The following is a 22,880-nucleotide window of genomic DNA, read 5'->3' on the forward strand; positions in this document are numbered from 1 at the left end:
GTGTACCTCAAAGAGACACAAAATAACTACAGAAAGGGGCAAAACAACCTCAAAGAGACACAGAACGACCAAGAAAAAGACACAAAATTACCTGAGAGACACAAATGTACCTCAAAGAGACAAAAAATGACCAAGAAAGACATAAAATTACCTCGGAGACACAAAATTATCTTAGAGAGACCTAAGAGAGAAACAGTTTTACATCAGAGGGACACACGTTTATGCCAGAGATAGACAAAATTACCTAAGAGAGACACAAATGTACCTCAAAGAGAAATAAAAATGACATCAGGGAGAAGCAAATCTACCTCAGTGAGAGACAATTTTTTCTCAGACACACAAAATTACCAAAAAAAGGACATAAAATTATTTCAAAGAGACTCAAACAACAAAAAATAAGCAAAACCACCACAGAGTCTGTGTCTTGCCCCTGTAGTATGGAGGAGAGGTGGTGGGACCTCTTGCATATCTGTGCCCAGGGGCCCATTGTCTCATAATCCACTCTTGAGTAAAAATGAACAGGCTTTATGACTTAATGAGGAATATGAGTCTGTGTTCTGTTTGGCAACATGTTGTGTTTGTGTGTCATGCACATACAAGTGCCTAGCCCACATGGAAAACACCAAAAAATACTGCTGTGGTTTAACATTTGTTAGACATGAACCTAACTTCTTATATTTCACTGGAAAGTTTGTCTTCTTTCTTCAATGAAATCTGCCACAAAAGACTCCCCTCCTAAAACACAGCTCAAGTTTTTTATTACTTTCCAGTATTTCAAAGTGTAATGCTTAAATTTAACACAATGAGCAATAAAATTAAATGACCTTCATCCTCAATCTCACCCAAATCACATGAAGTCTTTTCTCTCTTCAGCGTGATCAGGACCTGCCTGGAAATCTTTGACTCAGTTAAATTCTGCTTTACATAAGGCTCTGCACTGTATTATTTATGCCAAGGTCTTAATCACTGCTCTGCAGATCATCCCACATGCTTATCTTACTGATTCTGGTATATGAGCAAGCATGACTTTCTCCCACAAACCCTGCGCTCATGTTCTGTAACAGCATGTGGGCAACAGTGAGCTGGCTCCAACAGTGGCTTTCCTGGCCAGTGAAATGGCCTTTGTGTGAGCCGGAGCTGATAAGGCTGCTACTGTAGCTCTCTAGGACTGTGCTGCTATTTGCCAAACCTGTCATCTGACCAGCTCACCCAACACATACGCACACTGTAGTCACTCACCACTGCTGCCACACAAAGTCATTGTGTCCTTTCTCAGTGCAGTATTGTGGACACTTATAAATACGCACAAATCACACAGGGTGCCTTTCTGAACTTTGGGATCGTGACCTTAAATCCATGACCGTCTCTGTTTAGATCCCAAAATGGTTACACTAGACAAGTAGACGATAAAACGTGGCACAGCTGACTACAACTGACACAGATGGCGTGTTAACTTTACACAGAAAACACACATCTGCTCTGGCTGTTGTTACAAATAAAGAAATGGATCTGATTAAATATAAAGTCTGATTTTTTTCATCTGTGACTCTCATCTCTTCCTCTTCCATTGTCTTCTTCTCCAATCTGATGCGGTTTGACAGACAACCAAAAGGGCAGCAGATTGCCTGCCAGAGCATCAGGCCTCTGACATGTCAGACTGCATTAGATCATAGTACTGTTGGAGAGAAGGGACAGAGGGGGGGACTTTATGTCTAGTGGCACATTGTTGCATGACACTGTCAAGCGTAGCGTCACCCTGTCTGCCCTGAACACTGGGCTCATGCCACATAAACACACACAGTTGAATACACACCTTTCCCTCTGACTCAGACTCACATGCTAAGCAAATAAAGCACCAGTACATTTCTGTCTGCACATATTCAACAGGTGAAAAAGAACACTGTGTGAACACTTCTAATGTGATATCAGTCTGTATACTGTGGACTGTACAGTTGTTTCTGTGTGAACTTGTACACTAGAGGAGACATTCTCACAATAATGCTTCACCACCACTGAGGACAAATATTTGTTAATAAATCATAAGTAAAGTAGTTTCACTGTGAGTTAAGGTAGGCAGGTTAAAGGGACAGTTCACCCCAAAATAAAAAATAGATATTTTTCCTTTTACTTGTAGAGCTATTCATCAGTCTAGATTGTTTTGGTGTGAGTTGCAGAGTGTTGGAGATATCAGCTGTAGAGATGTCTGCCTTCTCTTGAATATAATGGAACTAGATGGCACTCAGCTTGTGTTGCTCAAAGAACCAAAAAATAAAAATCAATCAATAAAAAAATTGAAAAACTCAACAGCAATGTCTCTTCCCAGAAACAGTAGTAACCCAGTTACTCAAGATAATCCACAGATTTTGTTGTGAGCAGTTTCATGTAGGAACTATTTTCTTTCTACCGAACTACGCCCGAGCGGCAGTAGCTCAGTCCATGGGGAGTTGGGTTGGTAACCAGTTGCTGGTTCAAGTCCCCGTCCAGACCAAATATGGAGTGTGTACTGGTAGCTTGAGAGGTGTCAGTTCGCGCCTGCCCAAGTATATCTTCTTCTTTTACACCCACCGTCATCACTGCCCGGACAAAAGCATCAACTGCTAGCTCACCTAGCACCATTGAGGTAGCCAATGTTACTACATTAGTTTATACCTGTCGTCTATGGGTAGATGCACACTTCCTTCTGCGTGGTGATAAAGTTGATGGGTTTAGTTTGGTAGACAGAAAATAGTTCCTACATGAAACTGCTCGTAACAAGGTCTGTGGATTATCTTAAGTAACCGGATCATGATTTCTAGAAAGAAACACTGTTTTTCCAATGTATTTTTTGGCACTTTGCCACAAGCTGAGTGCCATCTAGTTCCATTATATTCAAGAGAAAGCAGACATCTCTACAGCTGATATTTCCAACACTTGGTAACTCACCCCCCAAAAAATCTACACTAATAAAGAGCACTACATATAAGAGGAAAAACATGTGTTTTTGATTGTGTGTTGGACTGTCCCTTTAATTATAATGACAGTAGGAAATCACATACACATTTAAATACATATACATGAAATAAATCAGGCTTGCTTGTTTGGTTGTTCTTATTTTCAGTCACATAAATATACATATTACAAGAGGCTCCCAGAGCTTAGGCATCATTGTTACAATGAAGAAAGATCAGAGCAAACGCTATTGACCTCTGTTGTGCATCACTCATTGGGTGCTACACACAGCAGCACCTTGGATACTAAGAGCTAACTTCAGGCACAATTCTCAGCTGATGTAACAGCTACAACCTCTAACATTTCCTAAAGTGAAGTCACATCTGAGCCTTTTTCCCCTCCACTGGATTTGGACTTTTTTTTTTTTTTTCATTCTAGTGGACGATCCTGAGCAATGCGGGCAGGCTGAGCCACGTAATGGTGTGAAGATGATTGGTCATCTGATGAACCAGGTCCAGTCTGGTCAGAAAATAAGCTTCTTCTTCATCACAGCTGGAAATATGAAAAAATGAAAAGACTGTTGTTACAAACATTATAAAAAAGCAGTAACATACTGTATCTACACTACATGTGCAAGTAAAACAAGCCTGTAATGAGTGATCTGCTGTAATGAGTTTCCGTGTGCTTTAAGTAGTTGGAAGTTCCCTCTGTAATATACTGTAGCATAGAGCAAAGCGTATAGTCAACCCAGATATTTTCCAAACCACAGGAGGAGCTGGAAAAGCTTTGAACCTCCCAGTAACACTGAGGTCCTCCTTCAGTAAAACATACCCTGCCACAATCCGCTAAACTCCACGTGTGTGTTTGTGTTCTACTTGGCTATATTCTGACTTTCTAACTGCAGTTAGATGTGCAGCCAACACCCTCTGAATTACTAGGTTCAATCGAGTGGTATTCTAGATTTACGATCACAGTGTGCCTAACCATGAGAACACAGGATCGGTTCACTCGGCTAAAATTCACAACATGCTATATGTAAGTTTGGTCTGAGTGGGATGTTCTAAAATTTCCAGCTGCCTTCTAAATCGGCCTCAAACATTTTGTAGCAGACACTGTCGAAACCACTATTTAAACATCTTAACCATAATTATATTGACCAGCTTTATTTGACTTTAGGTATATCAAGGTCAAGTTGGCATTTGGTGGATTAGAGGGACCATTTAGTAGCTATGAGCTAATATGTGCTGATTACTTGTCTCCAAGCCTTCGATTTTCCTCTTGAGCCCGACTGTTTCCTTCTCCCTCAGAGCCTCAGCTGTGCAGTTTGGTCGGGGGAGTTGGGGTCCAAGAGTGGGACCAGGTCGATTGCTGAAGTACTTTGTCTTCAGAGCCTGAAGAACAACAGACAACATCACAGACATATCCTCAACTGCAAATGGACAATTGGTCCTTTGGTAGAAATGTCGGCAAGTCCACTGCAACCATGTATGTACATTTGGGCTGCAGAATATATCAGTGATGTCAACTTGCCCAGTAATCACACTGCAAAAGACTGTGATATTGCACTTTGAATATAGTAACAATGTGCAAAATTACATTTCATCTGTGGGCACATTTGTCTGATTCGCACCATGCTGTTAACTCTCTGGCCAATCAGACAGAGCCCTCGCTGTTAGGCATCATCTGACTGGTCAGAATCTGCAAGAGACTAGTGCTGCTATACTACTCTGCATGGTTTTAAGTGTGACAAGGTAAGTGCCGACAACAATGCGAATGCCAGAGAGAAGCTAGCAGCACCTAACAAAAAAAAAAGCACATTAGCCATCTGGCAATATTTTTGGATGCAGGAGAGACAACGTGGCACAAGCACAGGTACTGCACACATTAATAACGGTACATCACTCCGATACTGTGAAAGTGAGAATAGCTACTGTGGTGGCTTTAGTGGTGTATTACCTGTGTAGCTGTGAGCCTCGTTGAGGGGTTAAAGGTGAAGAAGCCCTGTAGCAGCTCTAGTAAGTCGTCTCCTGCCGCACTAAATATATTTTCCAGAGGCGTGCCGGGGAATATTTTGAAGGACACATAGTCTGGTAGACTGGTCATCCCCTACAGACATACATGACAAACACATCACATGAGGATCTTCACAGGTGGGCAAAGTAAAAACTTCCATCAGTGGTAAGAAACAGATACCAACAGGCCACGTTTCTTCTGTGGGCGTCCCCAGAGCCTCAAAGATCTTAGTCAGCTGGTCAAGATCTGAGTCTCCAGCAAGGAATGGTATCTACAGAAAAGGACACGTACAGAGACATTAGCATGGATACAAAAATAAAAGCATCCTCCCTTAATGTATGAATATCTCTTTGAAGTGTGGTTTGTATACCCGAAGGAGTAACTCTGCCAAGATGCAGCCCACTGCCCACATGTCAACACCCACACCGTACATCCTGGCACCAAACAGGAGCTCAGGGGAGCGGTACCACCTAGGAAAAACATCAATGAACAGAGACACAGAGAGTTAGGTTTTTAAACTCTTAAACAGGCATACAGTGCACTACTCTTGTAGGGGTGGGAACCTCTAGGCACCTCATGATCTGTTTCGGATTCTGAGTACTATGATACGATCATGAAATGATTGTCAATACATCTTGATGTATCAAAAACATAGCATATTTGTAATGATCCATAATTACAATAAACAGATGAATACACTTTCATTATCTTGTATTAATACAGTAGTAGTAGTTTCTACATCAAGGCATCATTTTTCAAAAGAAAACTGTGATGCGCTGTAAAAAGTTTAATTCTATTAAACTAGAATGAAACATCCACATCCACACCTGGGAAACTTCTTTCACAGATTCTTCACAGGGTTCCTACATCTTAAGGCAAGTTAGGTGTAAGACGTTGTGAGACTTTTTTAAATGCCCTTCAAAACGAAATTAAAGACCAATTTTACAATTATTGAAACTAAAGAACAAAGAACATATGAACAATCAATTACATAGCATTAGGGACAATTTCCCTAAATATTTATTGTAACATAAAACATGCATTTTTGGTTAATATTAACACAAAAGGAAATTGGGTATTTGTTAAAAAAAAAAAAAGACAAAAAAAAAAAAAAGAATTATTGCGCCACAGTCGTATGCCATCCATGTCTGTGAAAAAAAACATGGAAGCTTCACACACATCTTCTTCCCCAGCAGCCTGGAAGACCTATATAATCACCACAATTTCGAGAATACCGTCACCAATTCAGTATCTGACCAAATGTCTTCCCTTCTGTTCCTGAGATACGATGTTGAATAATGGCCAGAAAAGTGTTTTATGCAGAAAATTATGATGTCACAGTGAAGTCGACTTTTGACCTTTTGGATATCTGATGTCATGACTTTGTCATTTTATCCTATTAGACAATTGTGTGATGTTTTGTCATAATTAACGTATGAATTCTTGAGTTATGGCCAAAAACATGTTTTGTGAGGACCTTTGACCTTTGACCGCTAAATTCTAATCAGTTTATTCTTTAGTCCAGGCAGACGTTTGTGTCAAATTTGAAGAAATTCCCTCAAATTGTTCTGGAGACTTTGCAGTCATGAGAATGATGAGACAGATGTGAGGTCACAGTGACCTTGATCTTTGACCAGGAAAATCGAATCAGTTTATTGTTGAGTGCACGGGGACGTTTGCGTCAACTTTGCAGGAATTCCCCAAAGGCATTCTTGAGATATCATGTTCACAAGAATGGGACATAGGAATGGATGGACAGACAGAAAACCTGAAAACAAACTGCCCCCGGCTATGGCTACTACGGGTGTGGTGGCATAAAAAAAAGAGATGTTACTGACTCTTTTGAGATTTTCTTTCAGAAAAAGAAGTGAATTCAATGCCTTTGAAGACTTTTTAAGGATTCTTGGGAACCAAGAGAAAATGAGATTTCCACGGGTGTTACAACTTTCTTAACCAGTCACAAGTGTATCTCCCTATGACAGACCTTCAACTTAATAAAATTAAGCACAAGGGTTTATTTAACGAAATTGATTTCGATAAGCTGCTGTAGAGATTTCCAATCAGTGTACAGCATAAACACAGGATAATGTACAGATACGTCTAACTTCTGTATTATTAGTACAATAAAATAGACAAAACATACACACCTGGTAACAACTTGATGTGTGTAGACTCTGTTGGGGCTGCCAAATGCTTTGGCCAGACCAAAATCAGCCAACTTCAATACTCCGTTGCCGTCTAACAGCAGGTTATTGGGCTTCAGATCCTGGACATACAAAACAGCAAAATGTACATTACTGACTATGTGTGTGAATATCTGTGTGTGTATAGAGTGTAAGTGCTCTTACCCTGTGCAGGACCCAGTGGTGGTGCATATACTCTAATCCCTGTAGAGTCATGAGGATGTAGGCTTTGATGTTGGCTGGAGTCAGGACTAGACTGGTGTCTTTGATGATCACCTTAAAAAAAACACCACAAAGACAAAGAGGCTTCAGTAAAGCCGGATATCTGACAACTAATAATCTTCAGCCATTACTTAATGTTTTGACATGTCTGTGGGCTGCACATTCAAAATCAAATTACACTTATCAGAGCAGATAAAGACTACAGACAACTGGGACATATGACTAAAGAGGGAGACAGAGCTGCGGCCAAGCTAAACAGCACAATACAGATTCAACCTCTCACCCAGAATCTCCGTTGCTCCCCCAGCTCCAAAAACACTGACTTCAGTATCCCGCTACGTCATTTTATTGGCATGAATAAAAGCATTGCACATCTGTGGTTAATAAGCTTATCCTGCCAAATCTAACCACGTGCCCTAAAAATAGTCTTTCAGCACCGGTAATAAGATGAGCGTCATATTTCATCCTCATGTCTGCTCTGTCTGTCTGTCTGCTGCCTCTGAGCCACTAATGGCATCAATTCATTGCGAGAGCCAAGAGCGGAGTGTTATTGATTTTTTAAAGCGTATTTATCTCGTTTTGCATCGTCGTATTAGTGTCTGATGTATTGGTGGTGGGCACCCATCTGGAGCCTCGTATGCTAAAGCAAACCAGAGGAGGAAAGACGTAAAAGCCTCAGTGACCTCACAGAACCACTTAATGGTTAGATGGGAGCACTCACGCTGCTATCTTCGTCATCTTGCGCTACTCTGTGTGTCGTCTAACCTTACACCTCTCAATCACTTTAAGAAAAATCTATTCACACATTCTGTGGTCTGCACAAAGCAGCAGACACATTACTACCACAGTTGCTACACATCCACAGTAGATGTTTTTGGGGAAAAGAAATCACTAATGAAGCCCAGCTTTTAAATGCTCTCTCCATGATGTCTATTAAAGGGGAAGTAATAAAGACTGAAATTTCCATTTGGCAGCCCACTAATGAAACCCAAAATATTCTTTTACGACCACGAATGAGTGATGTGAATCTCAATACAGAGACAGTGTGTAATGATCATACACATCTGCAAAATAAGATGTGAACCAACCAAGAAGTGCAGAGTCAACCGTTGAGGCTGCAGTTTGTGGTACTGGTACAAAACGACAAATTGTACAAATATTTTTCCAGAGAAAACTACTTTGTGGTTAAGTTAAAGTTATTTATGACACATTCAGAAAATACTTTTTAAGCTGTTTGAGACATTAATGGTTTTAAGGAACAATACATTAAATTCCGGTCCAGAGAAAGTAATATTTCAACTAACCACAAACTCTTATAATTTGGTTAAATCAAAATTAGATGGGCTAATGTATCGTGTTATTTTCTCCATCACAGAGACACAGACAGACAGAAAAAGATTTTTCCAAAATTATCTCACCTCCAGATCTGTTTCCATGAAATCAAACACCAGGCTGATGTTAGATTTGTGTCCGAAGGCATCCAGCAGCTACGACACCCAGCAAGTGAAATGTTAATGCTCAGTTTAAATAAGGAGAACATTTACATTAATGAAAAGCTATTACTTTCCCCCCTGACAAGTAATATCAGTAACATATGAATACAAAGATATAAACATATAAACATAATGTTTACCCACCCCAATGATGTTTGGATGGTGCAGCTCCTGCAGCAGTTTGATCTCTCTGAGAGCTGTCCTGTTGATACCTATTAATATACAAAATGGTAGCTGTTAGCAGGTGCAAGTAAACTGACTCCACTGTGTGGTAAAAACTTAATATGAAAGTATTTACCATCTTTAGCTTCAGTTCTGTGGCCAACCTTAATCTGTCAGAAAAAAAGACAACAGCTTGGTGTTAAACATCAGCTTAGCATACAATGCTAACAAATGTCCAAACTTAAGCTACTTTTTGTACCTTTTTAATGGCAACTATGGTGTCAGTCGTTTTGTCCCTTGCTTTGTACACTGTGGCGAACTGGGGGAGAGGAACAGAGAGCATTAAGTACACAAACACAGAGTCCAAGTGTCCTTTTCCCCACTGTATCTGCTGCTGTGAGCTCAACAGCATGGAGCAGCAAGGCTTTGTTGACATTAACAACCAGCTAACGCTTGTTAGCTTGCTATCATGCTGACTACACAGCTAGGCAAAAAAAAAAAAACCGCAGACGGAAATAAAGAACGAAATAACTGATGTTTGTGTCTACCTACCTGACCCTCTCCGAGGAAATCCAGCTTCTCGTATCGTTTGTTTCTGGCTTTAACATCAAGCGCCATGATAGCTAACTGTCAGCTTCATCAGGAGACACTTCCGGTTTTGTTAAAGGTCCGCTGCTTCTGTTTCCGGGTTAAAGGAGGTTTTATATTGAACAACACCGCCACCTACCGGTTTGACTTGTCCAACACTGACAACACTTCATCACTTTGAAAGCAGGTTTTGCTATTTACTGTAAAAGCAAGTCAGTATGATTTATTTAATTTAATTTTTAGGTTTACAGAGAATTGTACAGCTATTTTGTTTTTATAGATTTAATAGATTTGCTGCATAATTGTATGTACTGTCAGTTTATCTTATTGACTACTTCATGACAGCAACATGGGATTAGGCTACTACTTCTAATACTACTATAATTACAACCACAACTCCTACTACTGCTAGCACTACTATTTCTACTACTATTAGCGCAAAAACCACAAGAATCATGATCATAAAACATTAATAAATAATTGGTAAGATTTAAAAAAACAAAAAAACAATGAAAGAACTACAAATTTTACCTCAAATGTTATCTGTTATCAAATCACTAACAAATATGTAAACTTATGCAGCAGGTTCAGCTGAAAACAACAAGACCCCGACTTCTGTATTGTGATTTAGGCTATTGTTTTTTTAGGTTCAAAGAGAATTACCTCTACCTTTGTTTTTAATACTACCCTTTGTTTTACAGTATTTACTCTAAAAACACTGTAAGTAAAAGTATTTGCTGTACAAAAATCACAAGAATCATCATCATAAAAATATTTGGCATATTACAATTAGTAGGATTTTTTAAACAATGAAAGAACTACAAATTTGAGCTCAAATGTGATCTGTTACCAAATCACTAACAAATATGTAAACTTATGCAGCAGGTTTAGCTGTGCTTGTGCTGTATTGTGATATAGGCTTTTTAAAAACAATATTTTAGGTTTAAAGAGAATTACCTTGTGCCTTTGTTTTTATACTACCTTTTGTTTGACAGTATATATATATTTCTATATTATTTAAAATGAATATTTTATAGGGTTTCTTTCTAAGAGTAACACTACAACTACTGATGAAAATATTAGTAAAAATACTGTGACAATAATACAGTATGTTTTTTCATGCTGCTCTTCATATGATTTCTTAATCAGTGACAGAAAACCAAATCTCAACTTATCTGTTGTCAAATTCCTGAAACATTTCACAGTTATGATGCAATATGCAGCAGTGTTATGTCCCAGACAGTTAGCCTTTTTTCTTTTTCTTTCTTTCCCTCATTTTTTTTTTTTTTTTAACAGTTAGCAGTTTGACATCAGTCTCTCGGGAGTCTCTTCTGTCAGTTAGGAAGGTTTTGTGATCCATGCACCGCTGAACACATCTCTACATCCCATCTCCATACACAGTAGATACCCTCACATCCCACAGGATTAGGCATGGCTCCTCTCCTTTGACCCTCCCTGCCTCATGCACATGCACACACGTGCACGCACTCACACACATCCGTGCATACTTTCTCTCTCTCTGACTGACTTTCATTTTCATGTTAAGTTTGACAAGAGGAGTGTGAAGGATCAGCAGGCCTAATACACCCCTCATTCTCCCCTCAGATGCATGCACATTCATATCCTGACAGCTCACAGATGTGACTGACAGGACCGTATGTGCCCATGCAACCGTGCAGAGAGGAGAGGAGAGGAGAGGAGAGGAGAGGAGAGGAGAGGAGAGGAGAGGAGGAGACTCAAGCGGCAGTTTATGTCTTTATTGCATTGTATCATCAACCTTTGCATAGGCGGCCTTAATGTGGAACATAACTGTCCAGTGGTGGACATAACTCAGACCCACTTACATCACTCGCTCTAAAACAAATGTGACATATTGATGTCCTCCTCTAATTCTGATATGATTTGAGGGCATTCTTGTGCTCATTCCCCTCAGTTTCTCTCTGAGGCCGTGGACGAGGAGAGCGGCAGCTGAGTTATGGAGGCATAAGTGATTCTGGTGGCGTTTATACAGTTTGTCACAGTAAATCTCATGATAGCATGGGTAACATTACGCACAATAACTCACTCTGGTTATATGTCACATTAGCAGATGGGGATGCTGTTGAGCTGGTGTGTGTGTGTGTGTGTGCGTACCTTTGTTTGACGGGCAGGAGGAGAGTGAAACCGCAGGGCTGTTTATCAAACTCATAGGAAGTGGGTGTTGTTGAGCAAGGACGTGTCGCACCACCACATCCTGCTGCTGGGAAGCAGCTTCAGACGGGACAGTGTTCACACGACGTACAGTAAACAACAAATGCAGCCCAGGTGTCTTCTTTCTGTGCATCTGTGTGAACGTGTGGTATGTGGCCACTTCATTCAACAATGTACACTGATTGTAAAGCTACAACAATCTGGCCAGTTGTCTTTAAAAGAGTGAAGAGGAGGCCATTCAGGAGGTCTGTGAAGATGTTTTTTTTTTCTTTAACAGTTAATTTCCTCATTGCTTCACCCTGCTTAACACATGTTCTCTTAAACAACTGGCAATCACGTTTGTTGAAGCCACCAGCTCCTATAAGCCAGTGCATATCACATAAAAATGCAGAAAACAAAATCTAAAAATCTGTAGTGATGGGCAAAGCAGTTATTTACAGTGCACTGAATCATTAGATCTGTTCATTAAAAACACAAGTGAAAGATTTGTTCACCAAATTGTTCAGTGCTTGACCGGAGCTCCGACTGTGTGGAGTCCCACTGACTGAACTGACACACGCCTGAATGGTCAGATCATCTTGCTGACTAAGTGAACTGAGAACAGAGAATTTAGTTGGATAAAGACACAGTTCACAAACTGAAAGCTGAAGTTCTGATCAAGCAGTATGTTAATGCAGGAGTGCCAAAAACTGCAGCTCCCCTAATGACCAACTTGAGGCTGGCTCCAAAAACAGAGTCAGTCCACACCAAAAAAAAAAAGAAAAGAAAAAATGCTGAACTTTACAGCAGAAGTAAACATGTTTACAGCCTGAACCAAAAAAACCTGTTTACATTTTACTGAGGCTTAAAGGTACACATGTTTAAGGGCGGGCCACTTGAGTGACAGACTGTCTGTGTCCCTCGTGCCTCCGCAGTGCCAACCTTACATCCAAATATGGTCAATTCTGGCTACAAAAAAATCAAGATGGTGACGGTCAAAATGCCACACTCAAGGCTTCAGAACACCAGTCAACAAACCAATGGGTGACATCATGGTAGTTACATTTTATACAGTTTATTGTCCTAATCTATTATGTATAGCAGTGTTTCTCAAATGGGGGTACTTTGGAGTATTGCATAAATATCTGTCATGCATAACTCCTAAAATAATTATACTATAATAAGATAAGATAAGATTCAATAAAAACATGTAAATATAAGTTGGATAAACCACATTTTATTTTCAATATTCCTATTTTCAATGCAACCGTAAACTGCCCCAACAATGGCATTTGTTCACCGTGCATTTCTACCAAAATTGTTGTACAATGGTACAATATTGAAAAAAGTTTGAGAATCACTGATGTATGGCACAAATAATTTCACCACACCTAATTATTACATAAAATATTTGGTACTACGTCCTACTTTGAGACTGTCATACACGAAGGGGAGGGAGAGGTGTGGGCGTTCAATGTGTAGTATGTTCAGTGAACGAATCACTGAACGTGCACCGTGAAAGGATCTGAGACAGTCTCAGGCTTGAATTCCTGCACGTTCACTCGCAAATGACTGAGAGCTCAACTGAACTGAGAAATGAGCAGATCGTTTCAGGAGGTGATTCAGTTCAGTTTGTCCTTCCAAAAGATTTGTTCATTTGAACGAATCGTTTGCGAACGACACAACACTGACAATATCTTAAAAGTGTAAATCTTGGGGCACAGACAGCTCACCTGGTAGAGCGTGCACCCCACTTAGACTGAGTCCTTAGTCACGACCAAGGTTTGCGTCTGATCTGGAGCCATTTGCTGCACATTATCCCTTCCTGTCTCACTCCTGTCCATCTATCATTTCTAATAAAGGCAACAAAGCAACAAAAAAGTCCATCAATTGGTTAATTCTGCTCGATCAAATGTCATAACAATTTGTTAAAAAATAATAAAGACACCAGGCCAGACACATCTGAGTATTTGAACCACAGGCTCTCATAAGGTAGCAAGAAGGGGCCCCACTTAGGGGGTTTTTGGGGCAGCGACGGTGCACTGTATAGTGCCTTATGGGAGGTTTAAGGAAGTTAGCATTTATCAGTGCCTCTGGTTTGCCTCTGCTGACAGTGCACCCCTGACTGTGAGCTCGCCTCATACAAATCAAAAAGATAAAACAGAATTTTGGCTTCTGAACATTAGACTTCCTCTTTCTGTTTTAGTTGATCATTTTGCTCCATTTGACATTCAAGTCATTCATTGCTCCACTTGACATTCTAGTATTACACACCCTCTATCAGGTCAATACATCGGAAAGATAAGATTTAAAAGGTACTTTGATACATTGACTGAACAATGTGTGGGAGAAGAATGATTCAGCGCTATCACAACCAGTGTCATATCATACATCTGCTGTACGGCTCTGTCTTTGTTTTACTCACAGAGTCTCAGGGGAAGTGGCAGCATTCTGTCATCTAGGGAGTTTTCCTCTTTGTTTCTGTTTCTGACTTACCCACATAGGCCACACACACACACACACACACACACACACACACTCGAATGCAGCTGTATCTGACCACATGCACAGTTATAACACAACAGGATGTTGTAGGGTGGATGTTTGAGGTGTGAAGGTTCACACAAGCCGTGACAAACAATATCTTTTTCTGAGAACTGATTATTCATTATTCATGATTCATTTGCCTAATAGATGCTTCCACTCTTAAAATCTGTTGCTTGTTTTTCCTTCCTTATTATAGCATATAAGCCAGGATTTGAACCCAAATGTATCTAACTTCTGACAGTGACTTACTCCAACCACTCACAGTCCACAACATGATTCACTTTGCCCATTTCACGTTTATTCTTTGCAGATGTCTGTAGTGACAAGACAATAAGAAAGCAGAAGGACAAACAGAAGGACAATCATTATCTTCCTTGCTGCCGTTTGTTTACAACCAACGCAGAGATTCATCAAATTGGTGCTGTCAGTCCTGGGCTGCATTGTTAGATGCCAGAACTGTCAGTTTGAATAAATATTAGGGCAGATTTTTTTTTCTTTCGTTCACCATTGTCTTCCTCCAGCATCTGAGGCATCAGCATACACCGGGGCTTGTGGAGGACTTCAAGATGAGCCCACTTGATAGCTCGGCTCATACAGAGACAACATTATGATAATGTCCCTATAAGTAGCAGGGGGATGGGCGCAGTGTCATCTCTTCACATAGACAGAGCCAGCAGGGAGTCCACAGTCAAGTGCATTTAGGGCTGTCTTTGTTGTTGTCTTAGCTCCCATCTGCGTTGTTGTTTTGTTCTGGTCTGCATCTCCGCTCAGACGTCGTTATCGCTCTCATTAGAAGCATCTCTATCTCAGCCCCAAATGGAGAACAAAGTCTTCCAATAACTCTTTCTCTCCCTTTGTTTGTGTGTATGTGTGTGTGTGTGTGTGTGTGTGTGTAGCCTTGTATTTGCAAGTATGACTGCTTGTGCAAACGGCAGGTGGCCACTTTAGTCCTTCTGAGAGACTGTACACTGTGTGCTGAGGAGTTCTGTTTTAATGAATTTCTGTATGTAGCCTATATGCATAGTTGGATTACTGAGCAGGCCTACTGGGCAGAGGGCCAGGGGCCCCAAGTGTAAGGGGGGCCCCTAGGCCTTCACCTTCAAAATGTCACTCAAATGAGCACATACTGATCAGGAGGAGACTCAAAATGACCACAAAGACGAACTACGAAGAGAAACAAAACAAAAACAGGCAACACAACCACAAAGACACACAAATCAACTACCAAGTGACACATAATGACCAAAACAAACTCTAAATTACATCAAAGAGATGCCAGATTACCTTAATAAGATTCAAAATTGTCTCAAAGAGACGCAAAATGATGATTAAAAGACACAAAATGACAAAATTTCCTCTAAGGGACGGAAAATGAATACAAGGAGACACAAAATTACCAAAAAAGAACAACAACAACAATAATCCTCAAGAAGAGAGAAAGCTACCTAAATAAGAAATTCCTCCAAGGGATGTAAAACGATTTCAGTGAGACACAAAATGACCAGAAAAAGACACAAATTGCCTCAAAGAGACAGAAATAAACCACAAGGAGAATCAAAATGACCACAAAATGCCACAAAAGTACCAAAAAAAAGACACAAAATTACCTCAATAACACACAAAGATATCTCAATAACACACATAATTACCGCAAAGAGACACAAAACGACGACAAATAGACACAAAAATAATCACAAGGGGACACAAAATGACCAAAAAAGACACAAATTGCCTCAAAGAGATACAAATCAATCACATGGATAATCAAAATGACCACAAAATGACAGAAAACCACCAAAAAAAGGCACAAAATGCCTCAAAGAGATACAAAATTACCTCAAACAGACACAAAAATAACCATAAGATGACACTAAATGATCACAAAGAGACATGAAACCACAAAAATATGCATAACGACGCTTGTGGGAAGGAGAGGTGCCCTGGGCCCCAGTTTCTCTCTATCTGCACATGCCTATACATCACTTCTTTTGTCTTATTAGATAGTCAACAGTGGAGAAATATATTTGAAGATTGCATGTAGGGTGTGCGTGTGAAGTATCCCTGGTTGGATTCAAACCTGTGATGCCACTGAATGTGCCTTATGCAACCAAGGGCAGCAGGGTGTTCGTGTCGTCTTTGGAAGGTAAATGAGGGAGAAGAGGAGGCCATTCTGGTTTATCAGAGTGTATCAGGAGCTGCAGATAGCCCCGCTGGTGTGTTATCCAAGAAGTCGTTTACTTCATTAACCCAGCCAGATCACTGAGGCCTCAGTAATCAACCTTGTCACACGTCCCATTAACTTCTCACTCTATCAGCATGGCCCTTGCTCCCTCACACACACATACACACAAATGCACTCTTGTTTCACACATCTGTATCTGAAACACACAAGTGCACTTTATCACACGCAATTGCTTGTTCGTTGCATGCTTCCACTGTCTTACTCAGAGCCTTTTCTCCTGCACACACTGACATACACACTCCCTCTCCCTCTCCCTCTCGCTCAGCTAACCCCATTACCTCTGTCAGTCCCAGGGGTCTCTCAGCTCTGATGAACCCTCCGCTGCCCTGCGAGATTAGTGGACTCCCTGAGAAAAGCCCTTCATTGATTGAACGTGAGTCTCTCCTGCTTGCAATGTCAGCTCAAGGTTAGCACGTTGACTCTCACCGCTCTCTTTCCCGGCGCAGTCAATTGCTGTAGCTTTGTTATGAATATCAGTGTGTTATTACTATTAAAGCTCTGCTGACTCCACTGCTTATTTTATTTATAAAGACAGTTAACCAATTATTGACATTCACCTTCAGAGTATCTCTTTGCTTCCTCTCTCGGCTCTTCTCTCCAGTGGCCCCACTTAAAACATTTGCCAAAGCATTTATTAATTGTTAAATCCTTTTTTTTTAATTCTCCTTCTTTGCTTCTTCATCTCAATCTCCTTTCTCCCCATCGATAAAACCACAGAGGAACTGTTGCCACATAAAAGCTACAGCGTTTGGTAAAGTGGTTTGAATGAGATTCACTTTTATGTGTTGCAAATCAGGCACGGGGAAAGCATTTACTTTGCATCCCACTTGAGGGAGTGAAGATCTTCCAGACAAAAAGGCAGGGAGAGATGAAGGAATGGGGGCAGCTCTCAGTCTGTAATAGAGAGTTAGATAAATGGCTGGATCGGGGAGACAGATTGATCTTTTTATGTTGAACTTGATGAACATGAATGATGCGCCAGATTTCCTGTAGCGGTGAATAGAGATGAAAGGATTATCTAGATATTTAGATCATTCAGGCAGGAACGTTGCCCTGCACTGCTGTCTCTTTCCTCCCCATCATAATTCAATATTTACAGTTTAAGCTGGAAAACTGCTCCCTCTTGGCTGCCTGTATCTGGTATCCATGGCAACAGATTTCGAGAACAGAGTGCCGTCTGTATGTGCCCGTGTGTGTGCGTGCATGTGTGTCTGTGTGTAATGTTTACTGATACACTGCAATTGATTGGTTGTTGGGGAGCAGCTGTTGACCCCTCACTCTCAGGGGTCTCTTTGTATTCTTGCACACATCCCAAATCAATAGACACACATGAATGGGAACACACACGTTTGTTATTCTATATTTGTGAGGTCTTCAAATTTGTCTGAGAGTCACATTCTCCAAAACCCTCAAGTCAGCCCCCAGATTAACCAAAATTTAAATGGAGCCTGATCTTATAACATCAAATGGGAGCTCAATTTTAATTTTCTATGTGCTCACACCAAACTGATTTAGTACTCTGGTTCTTTACTGAAACTCAGTCCCCGAAATGATCCAGACTTGCATTAAAAGCCAGCCACACACTGAAACACTGGCAAAGGCAAAGATTTAGAATAGTTGACAAAGATTTGATAGTTGAATACAATGGATCAAGGGTCTGGAGGGAAGGATGAAGGGATGAGGATCGAGGGATGAGGGGATAAAGGGTAAGGGTAAAAGGATGAGGAGATAATGGTAGAGAGACAGGGGATGAAGGGTGAGGGATAAAGGGATGAGGGTCAAGGGCTGAAAGGATGAGGGTTGAAGGTTGAAGGAATGAGAGGATGAAGGATAAGGGATGGATGGATGGATGGATGGATGGAAGAAGGTCAAAGGATAAAAGGATGAGGGTCAGTGGATGAAGGGATGAGGGGATGAGGAGATGATGGTAGAGGGATAGGGGATGAAGGGTGAGGGATGAAGGGATGAGGGTCAAGGATGAAGGGATAAGGGTCAAGGATGAAGGATGATGGTATGAAGGTGGATGGATGAAAGGATGAAAAGATGAGGGTTGAAGGGATGAAAGGATTAGGGTCAAAGGTCGAAGGTATGAAAGGATGAAGGGGGAAAGAATGGATCAGGGTCAAGGGATGGAGGGGGAAGGGTGAGGGATAAATAGATGAGGATCGAGGGTCAAGGGATAAAAGGATGATGGTTGAAGGATGAAGGGATGAGGGTAAATGATAAAAGGATTAGGATTGAGGGATGAGGGGATGAATGGTGAAGGATTGGTGGATTGATGGATTAGGGTCAAGGGAACAAAGGATGAGGGTCAATGGATGAAGGGATGAGGGTTGAGGGATGAGGGGATAAAGGGAAAGCAGTAAGGGAATGAGGGGATGATGGTGGAGGGATGGGGGATGAAGGGTGAGGGGCGAAGAGATGTGGGTCATGGGTGAAGGGATGAGGGTGAAGGGATGAGGGTTGAAGGGATGAAAGGATGAAAAGATGAGGGTTGAAGGGATGAAAGGATGAAGGGGTAAATGAAGGGATCGGGGTCAAGGGGTGAAGAATGAAGGAAGAGAGATGGACGGATGAGGATCGAGCAATAAAAGGACTACAGTCGAGGGATGGAAGGATGAGGGTCAAGGAATGAAGGTTGGGGGATAAAAGGATGAGGGGATGAAGGTTGAAAGGATAAGGGAATGAAGGGCGAGGGATGAATAGATGAGGATCGAGGGTCAAGGGATTAACTAGATGAGGGTTGAATGATGAAAGGATGAGGGGTGAGGGATGAACAGAGGAGGGTTGCAGGATTAAAGGATCAGGATCGAGGGATGAGGGGATAAAGGGTGAAGAATGGATAAATGAGGGCCGAGGGATGTAAAGATGCGGGTCAGTGGATGATGAGGAGATGAAAGGATGAAGGTAGAGAGATGAAAGAATGGGGGCATGATAGGTGAGGGGTGAATGGATGAGGGATGTAATCTGGGTCATGGATAAGTGTGACGGTTGAAGGGGGGGAACACAGGAGGGAACCAGAGACTGAGTGGGGGAGCTGTTTCTTTGGAAACTCAGATTCGTACAGAGCCCCCAGTGGTTCCTGTATTCAGACAGAAGAGAGAAGAAAGAGTTAAAAGGCTAAAGGGGATTCCTCTTCCTCTTCAACTGAGCTGAAGAGTTCAACTGAGTTGAAGAGGAAGAGAACAGATCAGGTGTACTTAAGTAATTTTGGGCGGAAATAGGATGTGTTCAAAGCATGGTCTTTGTTCCTGAACTTAGTCATAAAACCACATTAATGATCTTGTCATTCTGAAAGTTTTTTTTCAGAACTCACTATCATTGCCTAGATATCTGGTCCTCATAAGGATGGAGGTAAAACGCACACACAAACACACATGCAGTAATACAATACTGGCCCCATGCCCATAAGTGGAAAAATGAGCAAATGGGCAATAAAGAGTTGCTGTGGTATTGCTATGAAAACACTTATAAACCCAGATGCGCAGACACACACATACATACATAACACGTTTGTGAAACTAATCAATGTGCCACAGCAGGGGAAGTGAAAGGCAACAACACCCAAACCACTGATGGCATTGCAGATTTTTAACTACAACTTTGAAACTGTGCTGAGTGTTTACATGCTACTGAGCACACACTCACAAACACCACCCCGGCTAATGAAATACCTCCCAGTGGGTGCTCTACATGTGGATATGCGCGCACACACACACACACACACACACACACACACACACACACACACACACACACACGTGCTGGGGATGAGTAACAGCTACTAACTGTGGGGCACCAAGAGAGAAAGGTCATCTGACATAATTTGCATTGCTTGTTAATGTTAAAGGATGTTTTCCATACAAGGAAGGTCAAGTTTTGCATGGAGACACCATACAAACATAACATCTGAGAATGATGAATTAATGGAACAACTGTGGCTTGTTCAAGGTTGGTTGATGTGGGTTTTCCACCCTGCTGTAATTTGACATATTAAGGGGAAAGCACCAGCACACATACAACACACACTCACACACACACTCACTGTAATCTACCTTTATTCATTCACTCAACTCATCTCGCAGACCCTGAAGCAAAAGTGTGTTGTGGCAACTTTTGTCTCACTGAACGCACATGTTAAATTTTACTTAATTATGCTGTGTCTGTCACATAACATAATCTCAAGTCATCCCAGTAGTTGTGGTTTATGGGCAAACCATTTCCTATTAAGACGCAGGTGATGAACTTTATTTATAGGTTAGCCCACAGGTTTGCAAAATGTTTCATGTCAAAACTCTGTGGAGGATGTGGAATACAACATCTGATAAGATTTATGTATTCGATAATGACTCAGTCGAGGTTTGCATGGCTGTCTATTGTAGATGAGGAACCAGTGGAACCAGTGATTATAATCTTTCTTTTACTTTCAATCAATTACCTACGAACTGAAGGAACTAGCTATCAGTGTTTCTAAATTATTTATTAGAATTAGCCAGCAGTTTTATCTGTATTAGGATTTTATTCATCCATTAATGTTTTCACCTTCTGAGGATTTTTAATCAAATGGGTATCTGTTCATTGTGTTGTATTAATATTGTAGCAATAAGCCTAAGTGTTACATGAACCTCAATTATTCTCCTCATATTTTGACATAATTCTGCAATATCTGTGCTGCATGTGGTGCTGCTATCTTGGCCAGGACACTCCTGTAACAGGAACTTTATTCTGAAGTTAAGTGAGGCCATTTCCTGGTTAAATAAAACAGTCAAATTAATTTCCCCCATATTTCTGAGAGGTACCTGGGACTTTACCAAGAAGGACCATTATTGTTCAAATGGAGTCTGGTATTCTCTGGTATCATGCTATTATCTGGTCGAAGTGGCAGCAGAGTGGCTTAGAGACTGACCAAAACCAGACTAACCAGGGTTCCAATTTCCCCCCCAGGTGAAAATAATTGGAGGCCAATAATATTGTGTTTAAGAGGCTGTGGTTTGTTATTTTCAAGCTAACATGAAGGTAGTGGTATCATGTAAAACTAGACAACCTGAGGCATCCATTGGTACCAACCATGTCGGCATAGCTTGTCAGAGAGAGCTAAATGATGCTCCAAATTGAGGCTAAATTTGGGGGAGGGAACAACTGGCATGGCCATTTTCAAAGGGGTCCCTTGCACTCTCACCTCTGGATATCTGAATGAAAATGGGTTCCATGAGTCTCCCCTAGACTTGGGAGAGCAACCAGCCTATTTGAAGAACAATGAATTGGTACCTGACATGTAGATACGGATAGATAACACATTAAAACGGGATTGTTGTGGAACTCAAAATGTTAATTGGTATGAGGGTGCTTTCACACCTGCCCTGTTTGGTTTGGTTCAATCAAACTCATGTTTGTTTGTCAACCAAGTGCAGTTAGTTTGGGCTGATGTGAACACAGCAATCGCGCTCTGGTGCACACTAAAACAACCCAGCTGAGACCTTCTTTGAAGAGGTGGTCTTGGCTAAAATCAACCCGCCTTGTTGTCCCTCCATTGTGACATTAGAAACTGTCACATTTGTCTTGCAAGTGCACTATTCTTCAGCGTTTTCTGTACTTCCTGGATCTTTCCCCCACGGAAGTTCTGACCAATCAAGAGCAGCTTTCTCACACAGGCATTTTATCTGGTCCACTTCTAAATGCTGGCATGAAAACACGAACTGACTCGTTTTTTGGGCTCTGGTTTCCCAAAAAAATTCGTCCACATGAGTGGTGTGATAAAAAAAATATGATATCGACACGAAACCGCAAAACCCGCTACCAAGTGATGTAATACACATGCCAAAGCAGTAGGTGGCAATGTAACTTCTAACGGAAAGGCCATTTTAACCAATCAGAAGTCAGAGTCAATACCGGAATAGGGAAGTGCGGAAAATAAAAACAACCCGATCCACAAAAATAGCGCGACCTAATTCAACAGCAGAGGCGCCTGAACGACCAACTACACCACGAAAGCAGCGACGGGCCTGCCAACGGAGGTCCGACCCGGCCGGATCCAGAACCTCTGTTGGCAGGCCCGTCGCTGCTTTCGTGGTAGTGTAGTTGGGGTAGCTAGCAACAGGAGCAGCCTCCTTCGTTGGTCATTACGTCGAGCAGCTGGATATGCCATCCAAAGAGAGCAGATAGCACGCTCACAAATAAAGTTAGCACCAGCATGTTTGTTTGGTCTACCATTTCACTAGCTATTTATCGTCGCTCTGACGTCAAACAATGGAGACAGGTAATAAAATACTGCAGTTATCCTATCTACATGCAACTGCTGGCACCAGAGTCTTCCAAAAACTTCATCCTGGACTC

At 41.3% G+C, this 22,880-nt stretch overlaps 1 protein-coding gene across 1 annotated transcript; it reads right to left on the reverse strand.

Annotated features, from left to right (window-relative positions):
• Window positions 1-3,071: 3,071 nt before the first annotated feature.
• cdk7 (cyclin-dependent kinase 7) lies at window positions 3,072-9,679 on the reverse strand. The gene is made up of 12 exons (XM_050051778.1): window positions 9,554-9,679; window positions 9,261-9,320; window positions 9,138-9,171; window positions 8,984-9,051; window positions 8,765-8,833; window positions 7,290-7,400; window positions 7,089-7,207; window positions 5,312-5,411; window positions 5,126-5,212; window positions 4,885-5,034; window positions 4,181-4,319; window positions 3,072-3,480 (listed from the first exon to the last, which is right to left on the reverse strand). Exons 1-12 carry the CDS (start codon window positions 9,617-9,619, stop codon window positions 3,452-3,454), a joined length of 1,032 nt encoding a protein of 343 aa, XP_049907735.1. The 5' UTR covers window positions 9,620-9,679; the 3' UTR covers window positions 3,072-3,451.
• Window positions 9,680-22,880: the final 13,201 nt, after the last annotated feature.

The sequence above is a fragment of the Epinephelus moara genome, chromosome 8 (assembly GCF_006386435.1).
Source record: "Epinephelus moara isolate mb chromosome 8, YSFRI_EMoa_1.0, whole genome shotgun sequence".
In the NCBI taxonomy this organism is placed as follows: Eukaryota; Metazoa; Chordata; class Actinopteri; order Perciformes; family Serranidae; genus Epinephelus; species Epinephelus moara.